The 24,106-nt window shown below is 36.8% G+C and overlaps 1 protein-coding gene across 4 annotated transcripts in view; it reads right to left on the bottom strand.

The window, feature by feature from the left end:
* The window catches only part of LOC150095436 (latrophilin Cirl-like), a 343,806-nt gene that overhangs the window by 206,550 nt on the left and 113,150 nt on the right, over positions 1–24,106 (bottom strand). For 3 of the 4 annotated variants that reach the window (XM_090409783.1, XM_090409782.1, XM_090409785.1), the window contains exons 5-7: positions 22,956–23,062; positions 9,252–9,323; positions 3,970–4,257 (exon numbers count right to left, since the gene is read on the bottom strand). In XM_090409783.1, coding sequence (XP_090265909.1) covers positions 3,970–4,257; positions 9,252–9,323; positions 22,956–23,062 — 467 coding nt within the window. The remainder of the gene's footprint in view (positions 1–3,969; positions 4,258–9,251; positions 9,324–22,955; positions 23,063–24,106) is intronic. The other variant, XM_090409784.1, reaches the window with a different exon arrangement.

Raw genomic sequence — 24,106 nt, 5'->3', positions numbered from 1 at the left:
AAATATAATCATAATTGTAGTTTTTCGTACATAAAAAAAAGAAAGTTATTTCGATGTCCATGGGTTCATAAAAATCTAATAGAAATCTAATAAAAATTTTATGTCTGACGGCATAATGTCTTATAGAAATCCATTATTCATCCATAAATAAGTTGACTTTTTTTTATAAAAAGAGCCTCCTTTTTCTTCTCATGCAAAATTTCATCATAGCAAGCTAATGATTTTTTTATTCCTTGCCTTGTGGCTACAATTCATTCTTCATTAGAATCTATATCCTCCAAAATCTGTAAACCTTTTTTTTTATGATTGTTCTTACTGTGGATTCCTGTAGATTGAACTTCTTTGCTAGCTCACAAATTTTCATTCTGCCTTCAAAATCCTTAATAATGTTGAGTTTTGTTTCCAAATTCAATGTTTTTCTTTTCTTGCTAGAAAAATCAGACTTGCTTCTTTTGGATGATATTATTATTTTTTATGTGATAAAATTTTTATCAAGAACATAACATTAAACAATCACAAGGTTTGTAGACTATAAAAATTGTGTATGAATGGAGACTGCATGAAACATGTCAGTGCTTGTTCACAGCATGTGCAATACTGGTGAATGCGGCTGGCGCCTGAAAGATATGACTAGTGGTGAGGTGTGAAGCGACGGGAATACGTACATATAAGAAACCGCATAACTCCGGATTCGCATAAGTCGGGGTATGACTGTATTTAAACGGCACAAAAAAGTCACTGTGTTTTAGTTCCTCCCCCCCTTTCTTTGGAAGAAATTCACTTATGTATATGCCATGCTTCTGGATGTTCTAGGTGATTTTGCTATAGCTATGTATTGCCATTTGGGGGTGAGGGGAGCCAATAATGGATTTTGTTCTCACTGCAAAAATAGTTTCTTTCTTTGCTCTGGGAACTTAAGAACTAAGGCAGAAGCAATGGAGCATATAGGTAAATATGACATCTCCATTGCTTCTGCCTTAGTATCACCACTTCTGGGGCTGGCTCCCACTGACGAGTCCTCAATAAAGGTTGAAACCATTCTGGGTAGTGGCCCTTCCCTGAATGCATAGTATTATACATGTCTGCAAGAAGATGTGCTTTGCATTATGGGAGATACTGAGACAAGGAGTGATGAGAGCTTGGTCCACCTTTACCATGGGTTACCTCAGCCCTGAAGATACTTCAGGCACAAACTTCGTTTGTTTACACTTGGATAAAGGATTAAACTAAATTTATTATAGTCTAACCAAGTGGAAAAAAACTTCCAACATCTTTCTCTAAATCCAGAATAATTTAATAATAAGGTGGTACACCTTTAGGCAACTCCATTGCTTCTGCCTTAGTATCACCACTTCTGGATCTGGCTCCCACTGATGAGACCTAACCTAAATATATGCAGCATTTCCGTGTCGTGATTACTGAAGAAAGTTCATCTCATATTAGAATAAGAATAAAGGAGCGACTGGAATGAATAATATATATATATATATATATATATATATATATACAGCAATTCCGTGTACTGATTAGTGAGTAAAATTCAGGTTTTAATAGGATAGCGTTCAGGATGAACGCAAGCGCATTGGTTCTACCTTGAAACTTATTAAACATCCAAGGGTCGAACAAGCTCAAGCTAGTTTCGCGAGTGCCACGATTCAACCTTGAATGTCATCGCCCCTTGAATTCAACTCATTTCTGATAAATATAATCACGACGGATATGAGCACAGTTAGCTTTAGAATGTATAGTTCTTTCCTGTTTACACATTTATGATCATGATACATACCAATCGATAATTTTTCACACATTTCAGGTATATTTATCATTCTTTGTGATAATTATATTCACTAACGATGAATGGAGTTAGTTTTAAAATGTACTTTCCGTATTGTGTTTTTATCCTTGATCGTTGTCCTGCATGTGTTCCTGAAGAATCAGGTATTTCATATAGGTAGATGAGTCTCAATGTACAACAAAAGTGAGCGAATTAGGAAGGGAAGGTGAAGCTCAAGATAGTTTGGTGAGCGACATCGTTCTACTTTGAGGTTCACCATCCCTACCGAGGGGAGATCAATCTCAAGGTAGTTTAGTGAGTGCGACAGTCCTACATTGAGGTTCACCTTCCCTGGACTTCAACTCATGTCTGATAATTATATTTTCTACGGATATGCACGCAGTACTCACACCACCAACACACAAACACACACATAATACACAACACCTTACACACACACACATGTATATACACTCACACACACACACTCTCAACGCCACACAGATCTTCAATAATTTCCATGTTTCAATAATATCGCCACTTCTCCACTTGTCAACCAATTTCTGTAACCCACAATCATCAAACTATCCTCATAAGTTTCTTTCCATAGACCTGCTACCATCTTTGTCACTCTCCACCTTCTCCTCTCCAAGAAACCCAGGTGATAAAATGAAGTATTAACTGAGGCTTGGCTGTTGCTGTCACCCAGGTCCTTGATGGGGGTAATGAATGGCAATGCTGTAGCCCGTGAAGTCAACTGAGGCATGGCTGTTGTTCTGAGAGTTCTTCTCAGTGGCAGGGTGAGCTTGTTACTGAGGGGAACAATGCTGAGTTTTTGGAGTTTGAACCTGTACTTGAACATTCAATAAAGGTCAAAACCAGCCTGTGTAGTGGCCCTTCCCTTAATGCATAGCATTATACATGTCCGCAAGGAGATGTGCTTTGCATCATGGGAGATACTGAGACAAGGAGTGTAGAGAGCTTGGTCCACCTTTACCACAAGTTGCCTCAGTCCTGAAGATCCTTCAGGTGCAAACTGTTTACTTACACTTGGATAAATTATTAAACTAAATTTATTATGTCTCTTGTTATAGTATATAAATAAGTTAGTAAAACATGATCTTCCTTTAACAAACCCATGCTGATAACCACAGAGAATACTGATGTTATCAATTCATATCTGTATATCCTACTTCTCGCCAATCTCTCCAGTACCTTCACCACAACTCCAGATGTACAGATTGGCCTATACTTCAAGGCTACAGCTTTATCACCATCTTTATGCAGCGGAAAAATTTTACCCTCCTTCAACTCCCTTAGAACCTATGCTGTTGTAAGACTCTTATTAAAGGCATGCCAATTCCCTGGAAGATTCCCTTAAAATGTGTAGTGATATGTCATCATATCATATTGCCTAATTAACATCAAGGTTATTTATTTCCTCAAATACCTCCTGCTTACTCATAATTAAACCATCCTCTCCTATGTCATCTGCACTTAATTTCCTCATGATTCCAACCTGATCCGAATGAAACATCCTTATAAATTGATCACTGAATACTTCAACAATGTCCTCTACAGCAGTTACCATTCTACCATTTTCATCTATTAACGTCATCTTACTATGATCATTCTTCTTTCTATCTTGCCACATATCTAAAAGTTTCTGTAGGGTTTTTCTTCACCTGATTTGCCAATTTCTGCTCATACTGCACTTTTGTTTTCCTTACTAACTGAGTCACTCTCCTGTCTTCTTCTTCTTTATACTCTTGATTTAACTGATTATTACCATTATTCATCCTGTACTGTCTCCAAATTACCTTCTTCCAGATTTCATGTTTCAGCTCCTCATTCATCCATTTTACACCTACCTTATGCAGTCTTTTGGCCTTCAGAATACACATCACACACTGATGCTGTTATGTATTTCTTTTACAGTTCCCAATCAGCATTTCCCAAGATGAGTCTCTGACTCCATGCAGGTCAGATGATAACAACAACAATAAATGTTAGCTTACAAAATATAGATAATAGAAAATCTAATTTTAAAACAGTAGTAAATATTAAGTATCAAATTCAAAACTGAAAAAATATATATATATATATATATATATAAAAAAGACTAAAATATTCATACAAAATAACAGTAATTTTGTTGTTTTTAGCAGGTTTATTAAAATAATAACAAATTATACCTGGAGTGGTGGCAGTGGTTAAATTTCCTTGATGTGGGGTAATTGCAATGGCACTAAATGGAAGATTAGATTTTATTGTTGCAGAAGTGGTAGTTTTGATTGTGGTAGTTCTAGTACTAATAACAGTGGAAACTGGAGATGTCACTACAGATACAGGAAAAGTAAAAGGAGTTGAAGATGCAGTTAATGAACTGATCAGGGTACTGCTTAACCAGGTACTTGAGGAGAACTCAGAATAGCCCTCTATGGGTTCTTTATTAGATGGAGAGAAGGTTACAGGTGAGGTTCCTGAAAAACAAACGAATACCATTTAGCACTCAAAAACAATGACAACTAGTTACTCATGAACAAGTTAACACTGACATTGACAGGAATCTGAATGTGAGAACTAATAAGAAAACATAAATTGTGTTTTTCTACTTTTTTTTAAAGTTTACAAAAAAAGATCATTTAAAGAACTAGGGTCATCATCTATTTATCATTTTCAAATCATAATGTTACGGTTTAAGATGTCAAGGAGTGCTCTGAAATTGATTGATTTGGTGTTATTGGAATGATGACCATGATATTGCATATATTAAATGTCTATTCTCTAACAGGTTTTTCATTTTGTTAAATGAAAATATTGACTTTTCAAAAAGATAAAATCTTCCACCTTCATAGGAGACTGGATGACTCAGCTTCAAATAAAAAGACCTTATAAATGTTTCTTGCATTCTTTAGAGGATTTCAACCTAGTTCTTTCCAATGAAACGGCAAATATTGCTTCATATTTTCAACTGCACTACAGAGGTGCTCAGGATACTGAAGCTGATCTTTGTTTTGCTTTCAGAAAGAAAAAAAATTGATGTACTGCCAGAAAACACTGTCTTCTCTGACTAAGGCTAGCCAACTTTATTCTGCTGTTTTAGACAAAGGGTAGCCCAATAATGCTCTACCAAAAATGAGAATTAAAATCTCTGGTCTCTTTCTCATGCAAATAATGCATGGCAAAACCACTTAGCCATGGATCTATCTCACTTAAAGCAGTGGCTGAATTTTTTGAGATCTCTTGTTTTCATTTTTGACAAGAGATCAGTAAGCATTCAGCTGAGCATACAATGAAAATAGAATGTTAATTTTGTTGCAAAAACAGTTTTATGAAAATAGGCATTTAACCACTTCATCTTCATTCCTTCCGTAAAGTGACAAAAATATTCATCCAGTGTCCTGAAATATCATTATGTAATTTATGGTGAAGCCCATATACATTCAAGCAATTTCTATCATTCAATAAAACAAAATTTATTTTAATTTTAATGGTTAACTCTCAAGATGGTAACAAACATGAAAATAGATAAAAAAAATCAAGTATGGATGGCACAGTCATAATTCAGACAGTGCCAAGTTATTAGTACACAAGACAATGTTCAACTAATAATAGCATATTATGAACCGAGAGTTGGGTTATAAATCAAATAGTTCATCAAAGATATACACAGCAAATGACTGAAACAAAAATGACAAGAGAAAAATCCTCCCATATCCTGGTCTTCCTATGGTAGGCATTGATGCATTTAGGCATGATTTTAGATTTAACAGATGAGCTGATCCAATCTGACAAATAACAGACTAGTTTGGAAGAAAGTTGCTAATAGAAAAATAGTCATGAAATACTAGGTATTTTATCTGCTATGCTTCTGCAGATATACACCAGAAAATTGTGATGTTAAACTGTCACACTTGTAGCAACAGAGCAAAAAATGAGGAAAATGTGTTTCTTCTTAAAAAAAAAAATGTAAGTTTAAAAACATAAAACACAACAAAAATCTTGATGTCAATGATATTGTCACAGGACTACAGGGAGATGTTCGGTTGCTTGCAGATGATGAAGCTTAGGAGGGTTTTTAATAATAGTGCTGATGTTTTGGCTCTTTGACAGGATTCAAATAGGCTGTAATGCTGGATGAATGAATGGGGTCAGTTTATACAATTAAATGGAACGTTTTAAAATTTGGGATCCACAGATGGGATACTTCATACTTACTTGGTGGGGTTATACTGGAAGAAGTGGAAGAAGCAAGGGATCTCAGGATGATTGTGGATAGAGACTTTAAGTTCTGAGAACATATTGCAAAATTTGTGAAGACATCTCAGAGAACTGCTGCAATGTTGAGGACACTGGCCACAAAACATAAAATTTTGGTGGTCCCATTTTATAAAGCTTTGGTCAGACCACATCTGGATTTCTGGGCTCAGATCTGGTCACTAGAGTTTGAAGGAGGATTAACTTTGGAGAGGGTGCAAAGACGAATAACAAAAATATTATTATTAAATATTAATATTATATGAATATATATTAACTTAAATATTAATATTAAAACTATAATCACACTCCTTTGTCCAAGTCCAAGTATTCAAATCTTGCTGAAGGGAATTAATATCAACATATAATTACTTATAATTCTCCAACTTTATATCATTAGCAAACAACTGAAGGTCTTCAGTCAGACCACATAATATATCATTTACAAACAAGTTAAATAGCAGGGGATGGGGGCCAAGAACAGAACTCTGCGATATGCCACAGGTTACCCTCCTTTTTTGAGATGTTGCTCCATCATATAGAAGTTGCTAGTATCGTTCAGAGAGTCAATCTCCGATCCATTTAACCCATATACTACTTATTCCTATTGTCTGCAACTTGTACACTGATTTATTATGTGGCAATCTATCAAATGCTTTTCTAAGTCAAAGAATATCCCTGTACATGATTCTCCATTATCTAACACACTCATCACCTTGTCATAAAATGTAAGTAAATTGCTAAAAAAAAGAGCTACCTTTTACAAATCTATGCTGACCATCATAAAGAACACTATGTCCATCAATCCAATCTTGTATTCTATTATTAACCAATATCTCAACATGCTGACTACAACTGCAGTTATAGAGACTGGTCTATAATTGATAAACCAGTCTGTATAACTTATACAGACTGGTTAATGTGAATGAGTTACATCATTCACATTAAGTAGCACGTGGCGGTGAATTTGAGCTGTGCTGAAGAAAGTGAGTTTTTAATCAGTGAATAGTCCGGTTTTTTTTTTTTTTTTTTTTTTTTTTTTTTTTTTTTTTTTATGTTTTTGAGTGCTAAATTGTTTCTCTGGAATACAAGTGTACTATAGTGGTTGTTTTTTGAAGTTAGTGCTGTCGCGATATTGTGTATTTTGTTTACCGAGAAGACGGGGCGGATGCATAACGGTGGAAGACGAAGCTAAGTTTTCATTACTGTATTTAGTTTTATTTCATTTTATTTAGTGTACTTAATGTTTTGTTTTGCTTGTAATTGTTTACTTATTTACCATTTATTTATTTTTCATTATGAATAATTAACGATTATGCTAGTAGTCCCTCGGCAGTAACGAATGATGGCGGATTCAGCTGCAGTCACAAATGGCTTGTCGCCAAGTCCTCTGCCATTTGGGCACTCTATTATAAGCAATATAATAAGGGAGTTTGTGGCATGCAGTATTTGCAGCATGCATGCGTCTCGGGAATTGGATGTCTGGCTTGTGAGAGAGGATGGGGTGCGTGTGTGTTTAAAGTGCAGGCAGTGGGAGGAAATAAATGCAGCAGATATCTCAATAACCGACCTTGTTGCTCCAGGAATGGGAAATGAATACAGGGAATATAGAAGAATGGAAGAGATAAATGCAAGGCAAATCGGAGTAGGGGAGAGAGAGAGAGAGAGAGAGAGAGAGTTTTGGATATGGAAATTGGAATTGGATATGGAAATGGAAACAGGAGAGAGAGGTGTGGAAGTGCTAGAAGAGGAGAGAATGGAAACAGTAGGAGAGACAGAATGAGAGAGAGGTATGGGAATGCTAGAGGAGGAAAGAAGGGAAACAGTAGGAGAGACAGAATGAGAGAGAGGCAGGGGAGTGCTAGAGGAGGAGACAATGAAACAGTATGAGAGAGGTATGGCAGTGCTAGAAGAGGAGAGAATGGAAACAGTAGGAGAGAGAGAGAGAGAGAGGGGTATGGGAGTGCTAGAAGAGGAGAGAATGGAAACAGTATGAGAGACGGAATGAGAGAGAGGTATGGCAGTGCTAGAAGAGGAGAGAATGGAATGAGAGAGAGGTATAGCAGTGCTAGAAGAGGAGAGAATGGAATGAGAGAGAGGTATGGGAGTGCTAGAAGGGAGAGAGGGAATGAGAGAGGTATGGGAATGAAAGAAGAGGAGAAAATGGAAACAATAGGAGAGAGAGGAAATGGTAAGAGGTATACTGTATGGGGACTCAATGACCTGTGGTGTTCAAGATAGGATGTGTGAGGAGTGTTTGCCAGGAGGAATGATAGAAAGGGTGGCTTTGGCAGTTAAGAGAGGTGAAAGGGTGGATGAGATGATTGTGATGGTGGTGGGAACAAATGACTTGAGTGGTGGTGTAAATAGGGCAGCGAGAGATAAGAGATTCTTGCTTGAGGTGGTACGAAAAAAGACACAGAAAGGAGAGATAGTGTGTGTGTGTAGCCTAGGTATGATAATGACGAACTGAGCAGAAGAGCGGTAATATTGAATGACATAATAACTAGAATGTGTGATAAGAGAGGACTGGAATATGTGGATGCTTGGAGTGCGTTTGAGGAAAGAGAGGAATTGTGTGCAAGAGACCACTTGCATTTGAATGAGGAAGGACGTAGGCATCTGGAGAGATTGCTGTTCTGAAAAAGTCAGTGTGTCTCAGGGAGGATGGTAGCAGGGGTGGCCTCTTGTGGGAATGGGTACTTGGGAGAAGGGGGATGACATCAGGTAACACTGAGCTCAGTGGAGTCTAGAGGGGGATAATGCTGGGTATAGAAACAATGGCATTTATATGCTATATACCAGTGCTTCCCAAACTTCTGGATGTTAGGGCCCCCCCCTTGCAAAAATTAAAATATTTCATGCCCCCCCCCTCGAAAAAAATCGTAATAGAGAGATATATTATAATATTTATTGTATTTATATTCATATAAAACATACACAGCGAATATTGCAAAAATAAAATGCATATATTACTTTTGCCTCTTACCATTTGGTTCTGAAGACAATGCGGGCTGTTCTGGTAAAATATGAAATACTGTCCTTTTTTTTTTTGAGTCTGTTTCTGCTTCTTCTGATTTTTCACGGGAATTTGTTTTTTATCAGCCACTTGTCCATCTCAGGGTTAAATTTTTTAACGTAGAATAGATCAAATAATATCACCACTTACCGATACTGGCACACCACAGACTGATAACATGAAATTAGTGAATATTACCTGAATAAGGGAATCCCCGGACCAGGAACATTTTTCTCTTTTGTGACTTTTCTCCCTTTACGGTAATTAAGCCTAACGCGAAACAGACAGCAAAGGCAGGTTATTAAAATGTGCATATGATTGGTGCAGTATTAACAAAAGATCATGCAACCGAAAGATAAAAGCATAGCTGACAATTGAGTTGAAATGCTAACTCTCTTCAACCAAATTCCATATGTGAAACTGCCATAACATTCATTATATATATATATATATATATATATTACTTAGTTTTAACACTTTGACGTATTTTAACACGTTCGGTTGAATTTTATTGCTGCCTTGGGAAATCGAACTCACACAAATCTTTAATAACAATAGTTTTTAGTTAGATACTGCGTTTGCCCATGCAACATATGGTTTTGTTTCAGTCTATATAGCATAGTTTCTGTATGAGGGGACATGTGATTCATTAATTAGTGTGTTTTTATCCCAATTGTCTCTAATTGAACTATTTGTTGAGAAATATATTACAGAGACCTATATATATTACATACCTTATTCACTGGCATAATAAAAGTACTTGTTTTTATTGCCTCTGCAGTACAGTGGCTGTTAGGGAGGGCGTGTTATTTACCACTGCAAGCGAGTTACTCTCTCCCCATATGAACATGTTTAAGCTTTTTTCATGTGTGAAGTATATGCGAAACTTTTATTGGTAACAGAAAACTAGCTCGGATGACAGTGATTATATATAAAACGAGTTTTGATATGTATATAAAGTCAATATCAACTGTCCCTGATTATTATTTATTATTTCTTTTTTGTTATTTTTTATAATTTAATGGAAAAATTCACACATTGATGTTGGTTCACAAACAAGTGTGATGAAAGGGAGAGGAAGATTTGGAGCTTTCCTGGAGCGCATTTGAAGTAAATACAATTAACCACTGCTTTGAAATAAAACATATGAATAAGAAATATTTACTAATATTCATTAAGCGCCGAAATATGCAGGAAGCAAAGTTTGTGAACCAACATCAATGTGTGAATTTTTCCATTAAAATATAAAAAATAACAAAAAAGAAATAATAAATAATAAAAGTTAAATACGTTTCTTTTAAAATAAAAAAATCTACTTAGTCTTATAACATTTTAAATTTGTTTTTATTATTTCACGGCCCCCCTCAACAAAACCTATGGCCCCCAGTTTGGGAAGCACTGCTATATACTAATGCCAGGAGTATCCAGAATAAGGGAGAGGAAATGGTGACATAGATAGCATCGGCGTGGCCAAAAATTCTTGGGATCACTGAGACGTGGTTGACAGAAGAGGATATAATAACAGGAATAGAAGTCGCTGGGTACAGCATTTTTCGGCAGGATAGGAGGGGAAAGCGTGTTGGTGGGGTACTGCTTATGATAGGTGATGACCTATGTCTGCTAAGAGTGGAGGCTTTGGAAGGCAGTGAGACAAATGATTTTGAAAGCACATGGTGTGAGGTAGAGGTGGGCAAGACAGGATATTTAGTGGGGTGTTGCTACAGACCCAGGAGCACAGAGGATGGGGACCAGGAGATGTTTAGACAGTTAAGTTTGGCAAGTGCAAGAAGAATGCTTGTTATGGGAGATTTTAACTACAGTAGTATAAATTGGAGAGAGGAAGATGCATGTAGCAATAAGGGAATGGAATTTCTAGAATTCTTGAGGGACAAATGTCTTAGGAAACATGTGACAGAGGGAACAAGAGGTTCAAGAGTTTTGGATTTGGTTAAAGCATCAAAAGAGTTGATAATAACTGAGATGACATCTCTCCCACCAGTTGGAGAGAGTGACCATATGGTTTTGACTTGGAAAATGAATAGACATGCAGGAGTATCAAAGAGATGGGAACTTATGTGGAATTATAAAGCAGGTGATTACAATAGTCTTAGACGTCAACTTCGGGAAGTTTCATGGAGGGAGGAATTGGAAGGCCAGGATATCATTAGTGCATGGGAAATTGTGAAAGAATATTTGTTAGCAGCAATGGTAAGTTGTATACTTCAAGTGAAGAAGAGGACACAATTTGGAGTAAAGTGGATGACAAACAATATTAAACAGGAATTGCATGCGAAAAAGAGGCTGTGGAAGAGCTATAAGAAGACAGGAGAAGAGAAGATGCATGAAGAGTATAAGACACAGGCCAGAAGAGCGACCAATATGGTAAGGAAGACGAAACTGGAATATGAGAGGAGATTAGCCCTAAGATCCAAAGAAAATCCTAGGGAATTTTTTAGATATGTGGCCAGTAGGAGGAGAAATGACTGTGGAAGAATGATATTGTGGGATAAAAATGGGAATAGAGTGACTGATGCAGAGGACATAGTAGAATTGTTCAAAATTAACACTTTATTGGAGTAGTTCATCCTGGAGGAGTCAGTTTTAATGCTAGAGGGATAGGGCAGGTTCAAGGTTTAGAGGTACAGGAGGAGAGTGTGTTTCAAATACTGAGTACTCTGGATGTAAGTAAAGCTGTGGGAATTGGGCAGATGAGGGTAATGTTATCTGTGGACTGAATGGTATTTCACCGCGAGTTTTGAGAGAATGTGCTAGGGAACTGACAGTGACTTTGACCTGGCTTTTCAATGAAAGTCTGGCTACTGGAAAGGTGCCCATGGAATAGAAGGAAGGTAAGATAGTGCCATTGCATAAGGGCAGTAGCAGACTGGAAGTGTCTAATTATAGACCAGTTTGTGTGTGATCAGTAGTTGTTAAGATCTTGGAGAAAGTAGTGAGGGACCATATACAGCATTGGGCAGATAAGGGTAATGTTATCTGTGAGAGTGAACATGGATTTGTGAAGCGGCGCTCTTGTTTTAACAATATACTAGCCTTTTATGATAAAGTTACAAGAGCATTAAATGAGGGAAAGGCATATACTGCCATTTTCTTAGACTTAGCGAAGGCATTTAACAGGGTGACACATGAGCAGCACATGAGTCTGGATGTCAGATTGGTCAACTGGATTCAGGATTGGCTGTCCAATAGATATCAGAAAGTTGTGTATGGTGGGGCAGTTTCAAGGAAACAGAGGGTTACAAGTGGGGTCCCACAGGGCTTAGTGCTGGGACCTATATTGTTTAACCAATCATTTATATCAATGACATTTTCAGTGGATAGCTCGGGGATGTTCAGTTGTTTGCAGATGATGCAAAGCTGGGAAGGATTATTAGTAATAGCGCGGATGCGGCAGCCCTGCAAGAGGATTTGAATAAGCTAGATAGGTGAGCAAATGAATTGGGGGTCAGTTTAATGCAGCAAAATGTAAGGTCTTGAGGTTTGGGAAACATTGATGGGACACTGCATAATCTATGGGAGGAGTTATACTGGAGGAAGTAGGGGAGACAAGTGATCTGGGATTGATCATTGATAAAAACCTGAAATTTAGGGGACATATTGCAAAGGTGGTGAAGGTAACACAGAGGATTGCTGCAATAATGAGAAAGACACCGACCTGCAGAGATAAAACAGTTATCATTTCATTGTATAAAACCATGATCAGACCATACTTGGATTATTGTTCTCAGATTTGGTCCCCAGGATTTGAAATGGATAAATTAACTGTGGAAAGGGTACAAAGGCGGATAATAAAGATGGTTTCAGGACTATACAATGATAGTTATGAGGATCAGCTGAGGGAATGTGGACTGCAGAGTTTGGTGGCTAGAAGAAGGTGAGGTGATATGATTGAAACTTTTAAACTGTTGAGAGGTGGTTATAGGGTTGACACTGGGGAGTTCTTTCGCTTGGTTGAACAGCGGGAAGGAGTGATGAAAAGAGGCCATCCCTGGAAGTTACGAAAGGACACTGTGAGCAAGAAGGTGAGGAGTAGTTTCTTTGCATGGAAGGTGGTTGAACCGTGGAATGCATTGCCTGATAGAGTGGTGAGAGCCAGAACGGTCAGTGAATTCAAGGAGTGGTATGATAGACTTTGTGTTTCTTAGGAAGGACCTCCCACGATGAGTCTTTTGACTCCATGGAGGCCTGAATAATAATAATAATAATAATAATTATAATAATAATACAGATTGATAGACTATTTTGCCTTCTTTCCACTCCTTAGTAACCTTAATCACTGCAAGACTTTCATTAAATAACCATGTCACAGATATAAGCTAACTGTTATGCACATTCCTTAAGAATACAAGAGGAAGGGTAGCCCTCATGGCATTCTAGTGTGATGACTATAATTATTCTTTCTCTTGCTTGTCATATAGCAAATAAATTCCTTTCATCTCCTCTCATGCTGTACCTTTTCTTTGATAAAAGAAATTCCTTTCCTTCATTTCATTTCTTTTCAATCAAACTGCGCAAACACAGTGTGCTTGATCTGATGGTAAATCCATTTCAGTCCTACTCGATTTACTTACTTAAGCAAGAGGAAGAATAATTATGGCAGACTAACATTGGTGGATAGTCATAGCAGCAGACTAACAGCTGCAAAGGATATAGCAGAATTATTGAATGAGCACTTTATCAGCATGTATCATACTGGTATAAATTATCCAGTACAATATATAGAAGAGAGGCAAGTATTAGGAGAATTGGAAGTGAAAGAAACAAAAGTGTATCAGATTCCGTTATATAAGACTCTGATCAGACCACACTTAGACTATTGTTCTCAGATCTGGTCACCAAGATTTGAGGGGGATAAATTAACTGTGGAAAGGGTACAAAGGCAGATAACAAAGATGGTGTCAGGACTGTACAATGTTAGTTATGAGGATCAGCTGAGGGAGTGTGGACTGCAGAGTTTGTAGGATAGAAGAAGGAGAGGTGATATGATTGAGACTTTAAACTGTTGAGAGGTGGTTACAGGGTTGACACTGGGGAGTTGGTCGAACAGCGGGAAGGAGTCATGACAAGGGGCCATCATTGGAAGTTACGAAAGGAAACTGTGAGAAAGAGAATGAGGAGTGGTTTCTTTGCATGGAGGGTGGATGAACCATGGAATGCATTGCCTGATGGAGTGGTGAGAGTGAGAATGATCAATGCGTTTAAGGAGTGGTATGATAGACTTTGTGTTTCCAAGGAGGGACCTCCTTCGATGAGTCTTGATAGACTTGTGTTTCTTAGAAAGGACCTCCCACAAGAGTCTTTTGACTCCATGGAGGCCTGAATAATAATAAAAGTCTTGCAGTGGGTAGGGTTCCTAAGGAGTGGAGAGAGAACAAAGTAGAACTACTCCACAAGCATGGTTCTAAGACAGAAGTTTACAACTATAGGCCAAACTGCAGTTGTGGTCAAGGTGAGATTAGTTAGGAATAGAATACAGAATTGGGTTGATGGACATGGCATTCTTCATGAAGGTCAACATGGATTTGTAAAGGGTAGGTCCTGTTTCAGTAATTTACTTGCATTTTATAATAAGGTGACAAATGTGTTATATAAGGGAGAATCATATACAGTGATATTCTTAGACTTTGCAAAAGTGTTTGATAGATTACCACAAGATAAATTGGTGTACAAGCTGCAGAGGATGGGAATAGACAATATATTGGTTAGATGGATCAGAGATTGGTTCTCTGAATGATACCAGCAGGTTGTGTATGATGGAGCAGTGTCTCAAAAAAGAAGGGTCACCAGTGGCATGCCTCAGGGTTCTGTTCTTGGGCCCCTGCTCTTTAACTTGTTTGTAAATGATAAACATTTACAAACAAGTTAAAGAAGATCCCCAGTCAAAGAAGCTGAAGATCCCCAGTCAGTCTGCATGATATATCATGCAGACTGACTGGGGATTTTCAGTTATTGCTGATGATGCAAAGTTGGGAAGAATTAAAAGTAGCACAGCTGATGCTGAATCCCTTCAGGAAGATTTAAATAGACTTTTTACTTGGACAAAAGAGTGGGATTGTAGTTTTAATATCAATAAGTGCAAGGTGTTGCATTTTGGAGTGCAGAAATATAAGGCTATGTACTATACTGATGGTGCCATACTGCAGGAAGTGGATGAGATTGGAGATTAGAGTGATGGTTGACAGTAGACTTAAGTTTAGAGGGCATATTGCTACAGTTGCAAAGGTATCATAGTGCTGCTATGATAAGAAAGTACTCAAACATGCAAGGATAAGGAAGTGGTTGTGCCACTGTATAAGGCATTGGTCAGACCACACTTGGACTACTGTGTTCAGATCTGGTCACCTGGTTTTCAATGTGATGTGGAGACATTGGAGAGGGGTCCAGAGACAAGTGAATAAGACAATATCAGGAGTTTGGAATGCTGGCTATGGAGAGAGGTTGAAGAGATGTGGATTGCAGAGTTTGTTGGATAGGAGGAGAGGTGATATGATAGAGATGTTTAAGTTAGTGAGAGTATTTTATCAGATTAATCCAGAGGGGATTATAAAAAGAGTAGAAGGTGAGAAGGGAAGAACCAGAGATCATTCCTGGAAGTTAGGTAAAAGTGTGGTGAAGAAGGGTGTGAGTAGATTTTTTGCATGGAGAATTGTCAGTGAATAGAATGCATTACGAGAATGTGTTGTTAATGCAAGGAGTGTTAAGGACTTTAAGATTCTATATGATAAATATGTTGTCAGTTGAATGAACCTCCCAAAATGAGTCTGTCGACTCCATGGAGGGTGTAATAATAATAATAATAATAATAATAATAATGCGTGTCACTATGTCATCCATTCCCATAGTGTGGTTAATATCTAACCCAATCAACATCTGATACACATCTGATTCTTTCAATTCCAATTCTCTTAATACTTGCATCGTTTACACCAGTATGGTATATGCTGATAAAGTGCTTATTCAATAATTCCATTATATATTTTGCAACAGTCACTCTGGTGCCATGACCATAGTTATTCTTTTTCTTGCTTGCCATATAGCAGATAAATTCCTGGACTGGAACCTTGGCCTGACCAACCTCCTCTCATACTGCACCTTTTCTTTGCTACAAGAAATTCCTTTCCTTCATTTCATTTCAATCAAACTGTGCAAGCACAGTGTGCTTGATTCAATGGTTAATCTATTTCAGTCCTACTCTATTTACTTGCTTAACCATTGGTATGCAGTTATAAATTGCTTGTGTCAGATACTGCCTTATGAACTTCCATGTACTGTCAACATCTTTTCTGCACAGATCATGTACCCAAAGTATTGGGTTGATAATCTGCAGTTGACTACGGAGCTTTCCATAATCACCTACCCAATAGCTACTACCGCCAGAAATGGATGGATATATATATATATATATATATATATAAGTATAAGGGAGTGACCTTTTCTTGTTTCGCTACTTCCCAAACAAGTGCCTCATGATCACTCTCACCAACTGGCAACAGTGTCGATAGTTCATTAACAACTACATCTTGTGAAGTTATCCCAAAACCCAAAACTTTAAAGCCTCTAGTTAATTCAGTCATATGCTACTTAAGATATTTATTTCTCAGAAATTCAATAAACTCAATCTTCTCCTTCCCATATACGATCTCCTCTTTCCATTCCGCATTTTTGTAATTAAAGTCTCCCATCAGGATCATCTTCTTTTTACATGCCAAACCAATCTGCCTAAACATTTCACAATCAGTATTATCTACATTCCATGTCCTATAATAGCATCCTATCAAATATATTTGCCTGTTGAATCTGTGTGGTGTGAAGTTGAATCCCTTCACGAAGATTTAAATAGACTTTTTACTTGGACAAAAGAGTGGGATTGTAGTTTTAATATCAATAAGTGCAAGGTGTTGCATCCCCTCAACTTCACACCACACAGATTCAAAATCTGCACATGCACTATTAACTTCCACACTTTGTGGACACAATTTCTCTGCAATCATTAACAATACCCTCCTTGCTTTTTTAATCCTTCCTATAATTCTGGAAAATTGTATATAATTTCATTTCTATTCCTGATATCACATCATCTCAGATAACCAAGTTTCACTTATATCAATTATCTTAGGGCATACTAACTCAATCAATGCAACAAACTCAGCTGTCTTTTTCAATTGCTTACCTCTGTATACAAACATAACAATCCCTGTGTCTTTGAGGTCATTCTACCAGCACCAACATTCTCTATTCTAGCTGCTATATATCACATTTCTCTCTCTTTGGTTTGATCACTTCTATTTCCCTGATCCTCACCATGATTGCTATTCATATTTCTTACCTTTATGCATTCCATCACTCTATGCTGTTACAGCTACATCTCAAACCTCGTATCCATCACCCTCCTATTGTACAATTGTGCTATCCTGCTTCACTAGTACCCTTAGATCTTTAGGTACATCAACCTCTTTATTCTGTACATTCTCAGCAAATAATAGCCTTTCTAAATGTCCAACACCAAGTCCATTCAAATGCAATCCATCAACTTTAAATCAATTCCAACTTCCTTCAGATTCAGTCCACAGATTCACAAACTGAATCTCCCCTCTTTACTTTACACAACTCAGCCATCTTGCTATTCATTATCTCTATGCTTCTTCTCAGTTCAATATTGTCATATCTGTGCAACACACTAACGACTTTTCCAACAACACTATTATCCTTTATCTGCTGCAACAACTTCCTGAAGTCTCTATCACCATTCTTTTTTCCACCAACTAAGTGATATTTGCCCACATCTACGACTAATTCTGATGCTTGCTCTTTGCATCTATGAAGAGCATAAGTTATTTGCTTCATTGTTCCCCCAGGAATGAATGTTTTGCTGTACTTCATTAGTCATGATACCTCTAATGATCGAGTCTCTATACAATGATATAGGATTATTTGTTTCAATAAGGTATATTCGGTTCCTCATGGAATGGCTTTATAAGAAACATGTGAAACTTTACTTCACTCTCCTAACTTAAACAGATCCGATGGTCTACGTCAGTCCCCTTTATCAAAGATAGTATTTTTTAAATCAACTAATTTTGGTATACTGAGTAGGTATATTTAAATAAATTATAATACTTTATGTGAATTTTAAATTATTATAATATTTTATGTGAATAAATTCACATAAAATATTATTTCATCAGTATAATTTTTGCCTAAGTATCAACAGCATCGTCAGTAGATGTAAAAAGCTAATTAACCAATTACTGACAATTCCAAAAGGCACCACCTAAGTAGCAAATGTAAGATAACTAAAAAAGGTCATTAAATTTCCTAACTTATTAAATAAATAAATATATATATATATATATATATATATATATATATATATATATATATATATATATATATATATATATATATATATATATATATAATTAAATAAAATAAAGTTAGGAAAGATTGGTTGATTTAAAAAATACTATCTTCGACAAAGGGGACAGACGTAGACCATCGGATCTGTTTAAGTTAGGAGAGTGAAGTAAAGTTTCACATGTTTCTTATAAAGCCGTTCCATGAGGAACCGACTTTCGTGAAGGATTCTTGTCTTGTTCTAATATTCTATGTCTAGTGTTGACAGCATGTTCTGTAAGTCCTGACTGTTCAGGCTAAAGGTATTGAATATAAGACTTGTGTTCTTCTAGCAAATAAAAGCAGATCTCACTGTTTATCCAAAATAGGATAAACGGTGAGAACAAGGAATTCTACTAGGTGTCTACTAGATTCCTTGCTCCACAAGAGCAAGGAATCTAGTAGACACCTGGATAATTGAGATGTGGAAGTTTGTCCTTTGGAGAAGTGAGAAAGGTGGAGATTTTTCTGATAGATGAAAGGCAACAAAAATATTTAGTGGTTTTAAAACGTTCGCTATATGTTCACTAATGCCTTGCACGTGAGGGATAGGAATACGAGTTATTTCTTCAGTATTTGAAGAGGTAGAGATACCAAAACTGTTCAAAGCTCTATTGATGAAAGAATTCTTATAACCATTAGATAAAAAAGTGGAAATAGTATGATGTAATTCTTTCTGTAATAGTTCATCTGAAAAACATAAGGAGTGCTCCCGATTTTTCCCATCTTTATTTCAAATTTTAAAATTTGGGAAACGAAGATGGTGTAGAATTTATGCTGGGTGGGGATATATTGTTGGAGGTGGAGGGAATAAGAGATCTTGGGGTGATAGTGGATAAGGATCTAAAATTCAGGGATCACATTGCCAAAATTGTGAGGACAACACGAAGATTTCTGGGAATGATGCAGAGGACACTGACTTGTAGAAGTAAGGACATTCTTGTTCCATTGTATAAGTAGTATCAAATTAAATTGTGTAATAATATCAAATTACCAAGATATTTTGATATTACTACACAATTAATTTACATTATTACTGGCTTCCTCTCAAAAGTTTTCTTTCAAATTAATCTATTATTTGTCGGGTTTCCAATACTGGTTCCAATTCTACTACTATCGTTCGAAATAGATTTACTTCTGGATCTGTTTTCTGTCCTGCTCTACCAGTAATATCTTATGCTGCACCTGCCTGGAAACATACACTAAAATCAAAGATAAACCAACAAAAACTAAACAGAGTTCAATGCCTTATAGCCATACACATAATCAAAGGATACAGGACCATATCTTTCGAGGCAGCTTGTGTTATTGCAGCTTTAACACTGATCTGCCTGAAAATACAAGAATTATCTCTTATATATGAAGTCACTTCCAGAAGATCTATCAAAAGTTACAACATCGATCCAAATGGCTACGAACGTCCGCTTTACTACAGTAAGTGGCCTCACCCAGCAAAGAAAACAAATATTAAGGAGAAGGAAAGCTCTTAAAGTGACGAATTCGAAATATACACTGACGGAAGTAAAACCGAAAGGAACGTCGGTTGTTCTTTGAATGCATACAACAGACAGTCCATAATACAACAACAATGCTTTAGACTACATCCTCTCTGTTCCAACAACCAAGCAGAACAATTTGCTATACTTCAGTCACTTACATATCTCCAGGAATTAGAACTCAACACCTCTCATCAAAAGACAGCAACAATTTACAGTGATAGTAGAAGCACTATAGACAGCATAAAAAACCAGAACAACCATATTGCATTAATAGAACAGATCCCTCTAGAGTGATTTCCCATTACACTAGAGGGATGGGAAATCAAGTTCTGCTGGGTGAAAGTGCATACTGGAATAGCAGGAAAAGGAAATGAGAGAGCAGATCAGTTGGCTAAAGAAGCAGCTAGAAACGAATGGTTAGAAACCATTTATCAGAAATTCCCAAAATCTGCTATAAAAACACTTGCAGAAGAGAAAAGCCTAGACATGTGGAAAGAAGAATGGAAAATATCAAAAAACGGATCAGCGACAAAAGAATTGTTTCCTAGCATCAGAAGCAGACTCCGATTGAAAAAACACGCCATTTCTCCAGGTTTAACCACGCTACTAATGGGACACAGAAAACTAAGACACTATCTACACAGATTCCATATCCTGGAATCACCGTCATGCATCTGCAATCCACACCATATTTGGGAGGAAAATGCAAAACACACACACACACACACACTTCTGATGCTAGGAAAGAATTCTTTTGTCGCTGATCCGTTTTTTGATATTTTCCATTCTTCTTTCCACATGTCTAGGCTTTTCTCTTCTGCAAGTGTTTTTATAGCAATTTCAGGAATTTCTGATAACTGGTTTCTAACCATTCGTTTCTAGCTGCTTCTTTAGCCAACTGATCTGCTCTCGTTTCCTGCTATTCCAGTATGCACTTTCACCCAGCGGAACTTGATTTCCCATCCTCTAGACTCACACACACACACACACTAAGACACTATCTACACAGATTCCATATCCTGGAATCACCATCATGCATCTGCAATCCACACCATATTGGAAGGAAAATGCAAAACACACACACACACACACACACACACACACACACACACACACACACACACACACACACAAAGTTTTTAGTGCCATATGAGACCAGCTAACTCTCATCTTCTGTTGAAAAGCTCTTATAAGTTCTTTTCTTCTCTTTTCTTTTATCAGATTTCATTATCAGATTAGAAAAAAATTATGATAAAGATAATGACAACTGAAGTAAACTACTGTTTACTAAATGCATACTGGAATAAAACTGAAAAGGACCTCCCAGATGAGTCTTTGACTCCATGAGGTCTTGCGGTAATAATAATAATAATAATAAAAAACCTTCCTTCATTAGCTTTGTGAAGTTTGATATCCACATGGATTCATTATCTAGAATTCCCCTCCATTAATGAACAAAATATAGCAAATACAATATTTTATCCAGGTCGTAAGATCATGAAGGATCAAAGCAACACTCAAAATATTCCACACACCACACACACACACACACTTAAACTACTGTCTACTAAATGCATACTGGCATAAAACTGAAAAGGTCACTACCTAACTATTCCTTTCAATGGGCATGCCATTGCTGATTGGCTCAGATTGGACTCAGCAACAGCAGTATTAGTCACTATTTCTTCTGAAGGATAGTAATTATATTCCATGGAACAGAACAACCAGAAAAAAATAGTCTTGTTCAAGAGTAAATTCAGTATATCCATGACTGCCAGAAGCTGCTAAAATTTGAGAGACGCCACCACAATGATGAGCACAGCATGAAAGCCAGTGAAAAGAACTGTTCAGAAGATGAACCAATCAAAACACACCCCAATCACCTGTTCAACAGATAAATTTACCACTATAATGTATATAGTGCTGTATCTTAGCAGTATCACCCTGATTCCTGATTATGTCCTTAGATCTTTAGAATCACAAATCTGCCCAACTATCGAATGATCTCACATTTGAAATCGGGCTCCTAAAAGCTCCCTCAAAATGTTCGACTCAATACAGAGAAGAGCAGTTAGGTTGATAAATTACCCATCTCTTACCAACTCACTCTCCTGAGCTAGTATTAGAAACTATTCCATACCAATTGGCTGGAATGTACAAGTATAATCATGATGTTAATATATGTATATAGATAGAGACTTGTTGTTACAACCAATGTATTTCTAGAACAGATAACACTAATAATAGGACTCTAGTGTTGATGTATAATTTTTTTTTCTTCCCACCAGAGGTCAGGCCAACAATTGTTGCAGCGGTTGGTCAGTATCTTTAACAAACCAGTTTGATTGTAGTGTAGCTTGTTTCCTGTGTATAGTTGTATGCTCCAGAAGATGACCTTGACATAAAGGTCGAGACGTCGAATGTAGATTTTAGTTATATTAAACTAAAGTTTTTATTCAAACACAGTAGTTGTCTCCATAATTTTCAAAAATGCATTCACTCTCCTCACTTTCACATAGACGTTTGATTGCTGCAATTTGTGTATTCTACAAATATTTCCATGACAAATGTTCATCGGAAATAGCATCAATAATTCCCCCACTCAGTACTAAGCCCATTGGAACACATACAGCTGCCACCCAACATCCTTTCACAGTACACTTTGAAACCCACAGAACAAGTTTCATATCCTCCTCCTTCATCCCTGCTACTGCTGTACTGTGGGACAGTCTTCCCCCTGATATATTTCCCAAGGAATACAATATACAGACTTTTAAATCAAATGTAAACAAGTTTCTCCTTTCCCAATCCACTACCCATATACGGTACTAACATGCTATAGGTTGATCAACCTCTCATGTATGGGCCCAACATAAAAAAAGAAAAAAAAAAAAAAAGAACCTAGTTTATTTTAATCCTTAGTGTGGTCATCCATTAAATTTACATTATGTTTAATCACCAACACTTAGGTCATTAGCTAAAGAAAACAAACCTGAAGCACAATGATATTGAACTTCTAAGTATTTAAGGGTTCCTGGACAAGGATCACCAAAGATATGACTGGAAACAGTAATGCTGCAGGTTGATTTTTGAATACATCTATATAGAAATGACAAAAGACATAAAATGCATCAGGCCTCTCAATATTTTGATCAAGAATAATAATTTAGTGTAAAAGATCATTACACAGATATAAAAGTTATTAACTTATGCAATCATTTATATGTTCATGCAGTCATTTACATATTCATATAGCTTTTTTTTTAAGTAACTCCCACCCATGGAAAGGCCATAAACACATAGCCCATTAGTGCAGTGGGTGAGTCTTTTCTATTTTTATTAATTTTTAGAATTTTTTTTGTGTGTGTGTGTGTGTGTATATATATATATATATTTTTTTTTTTTTTATTTTTTTTTTTCCACCCCCACTTAATCCAAAAATCCTGTTCTATCAAACTTTTTCCAGGTGACCAATAAGCAAAGTGGCAGTCCAACACTGGGTGCTGAAATTCATCTGACATCTAAAGACAGTCATCAATATCCATGTCTAAGGTGGGATTCGATAAACAAACTACTTGGTCAACCAGACTGGCTGTAATGCTTGTTGTATAATATTTAGAGATATTATACAGCACTAGAGAAAACACAAATGAGAAACTCTGAAGACTCTCTCTCTTATTTTATTTTTTATCTCAATTATTTTAAAAACCCTCCAAAGATGACAGTACAGTTAAGAATGTAAAAATATCTAACAAGTTATTATGCATAGCTTTCAGATGATTGCTAGCACAGAAAAGATCTTAAATGCTTTGGTCACTATCTTGGTCACTGACTTTTGGATCCACCACTTTCTCATCCCCAAAAAACCCAAGTGACCAATCCTGTGCTCAGTAATCCAGAAGTGGCTGTATTGTTAAAGCCTTATAAAGAGGAATGATAATTTCCTTCTGCTTGTTAACATGATCTTCAATAATCAAGTAATTCTCTCAGTGACTTTGACTACTTTTAAAATGTGCCCTCTTAACTTCCATTCTCTATCCACCTACACCCCCAAATCTCTAGCCTCATCAATTCATTGGTCACTAATAAGATGACGACACACAATATATAGCCTCCACCAGTCAAGTCAACTCCCATATCTCA

Source organism: Typopeltis vanoorti, chromosome 20 (assembly GCF_054136105.1).
Source record: "Typopeltis vanoorti isolate ZY-2024b chromosome 20, IOZ_Tvanoo_1.0, whole genome shotgun sequence".
Classification (NCBI taxonomy): Eukaryota; Metazoa; Arthropoda; class Arachnida; order Uropygi; family Thelyphonidae; genus Typopeltis; species Typopeltis vanoorti.
This window is presented reverse-complemented; position numbering and strand designations above follow the sequence as displayed.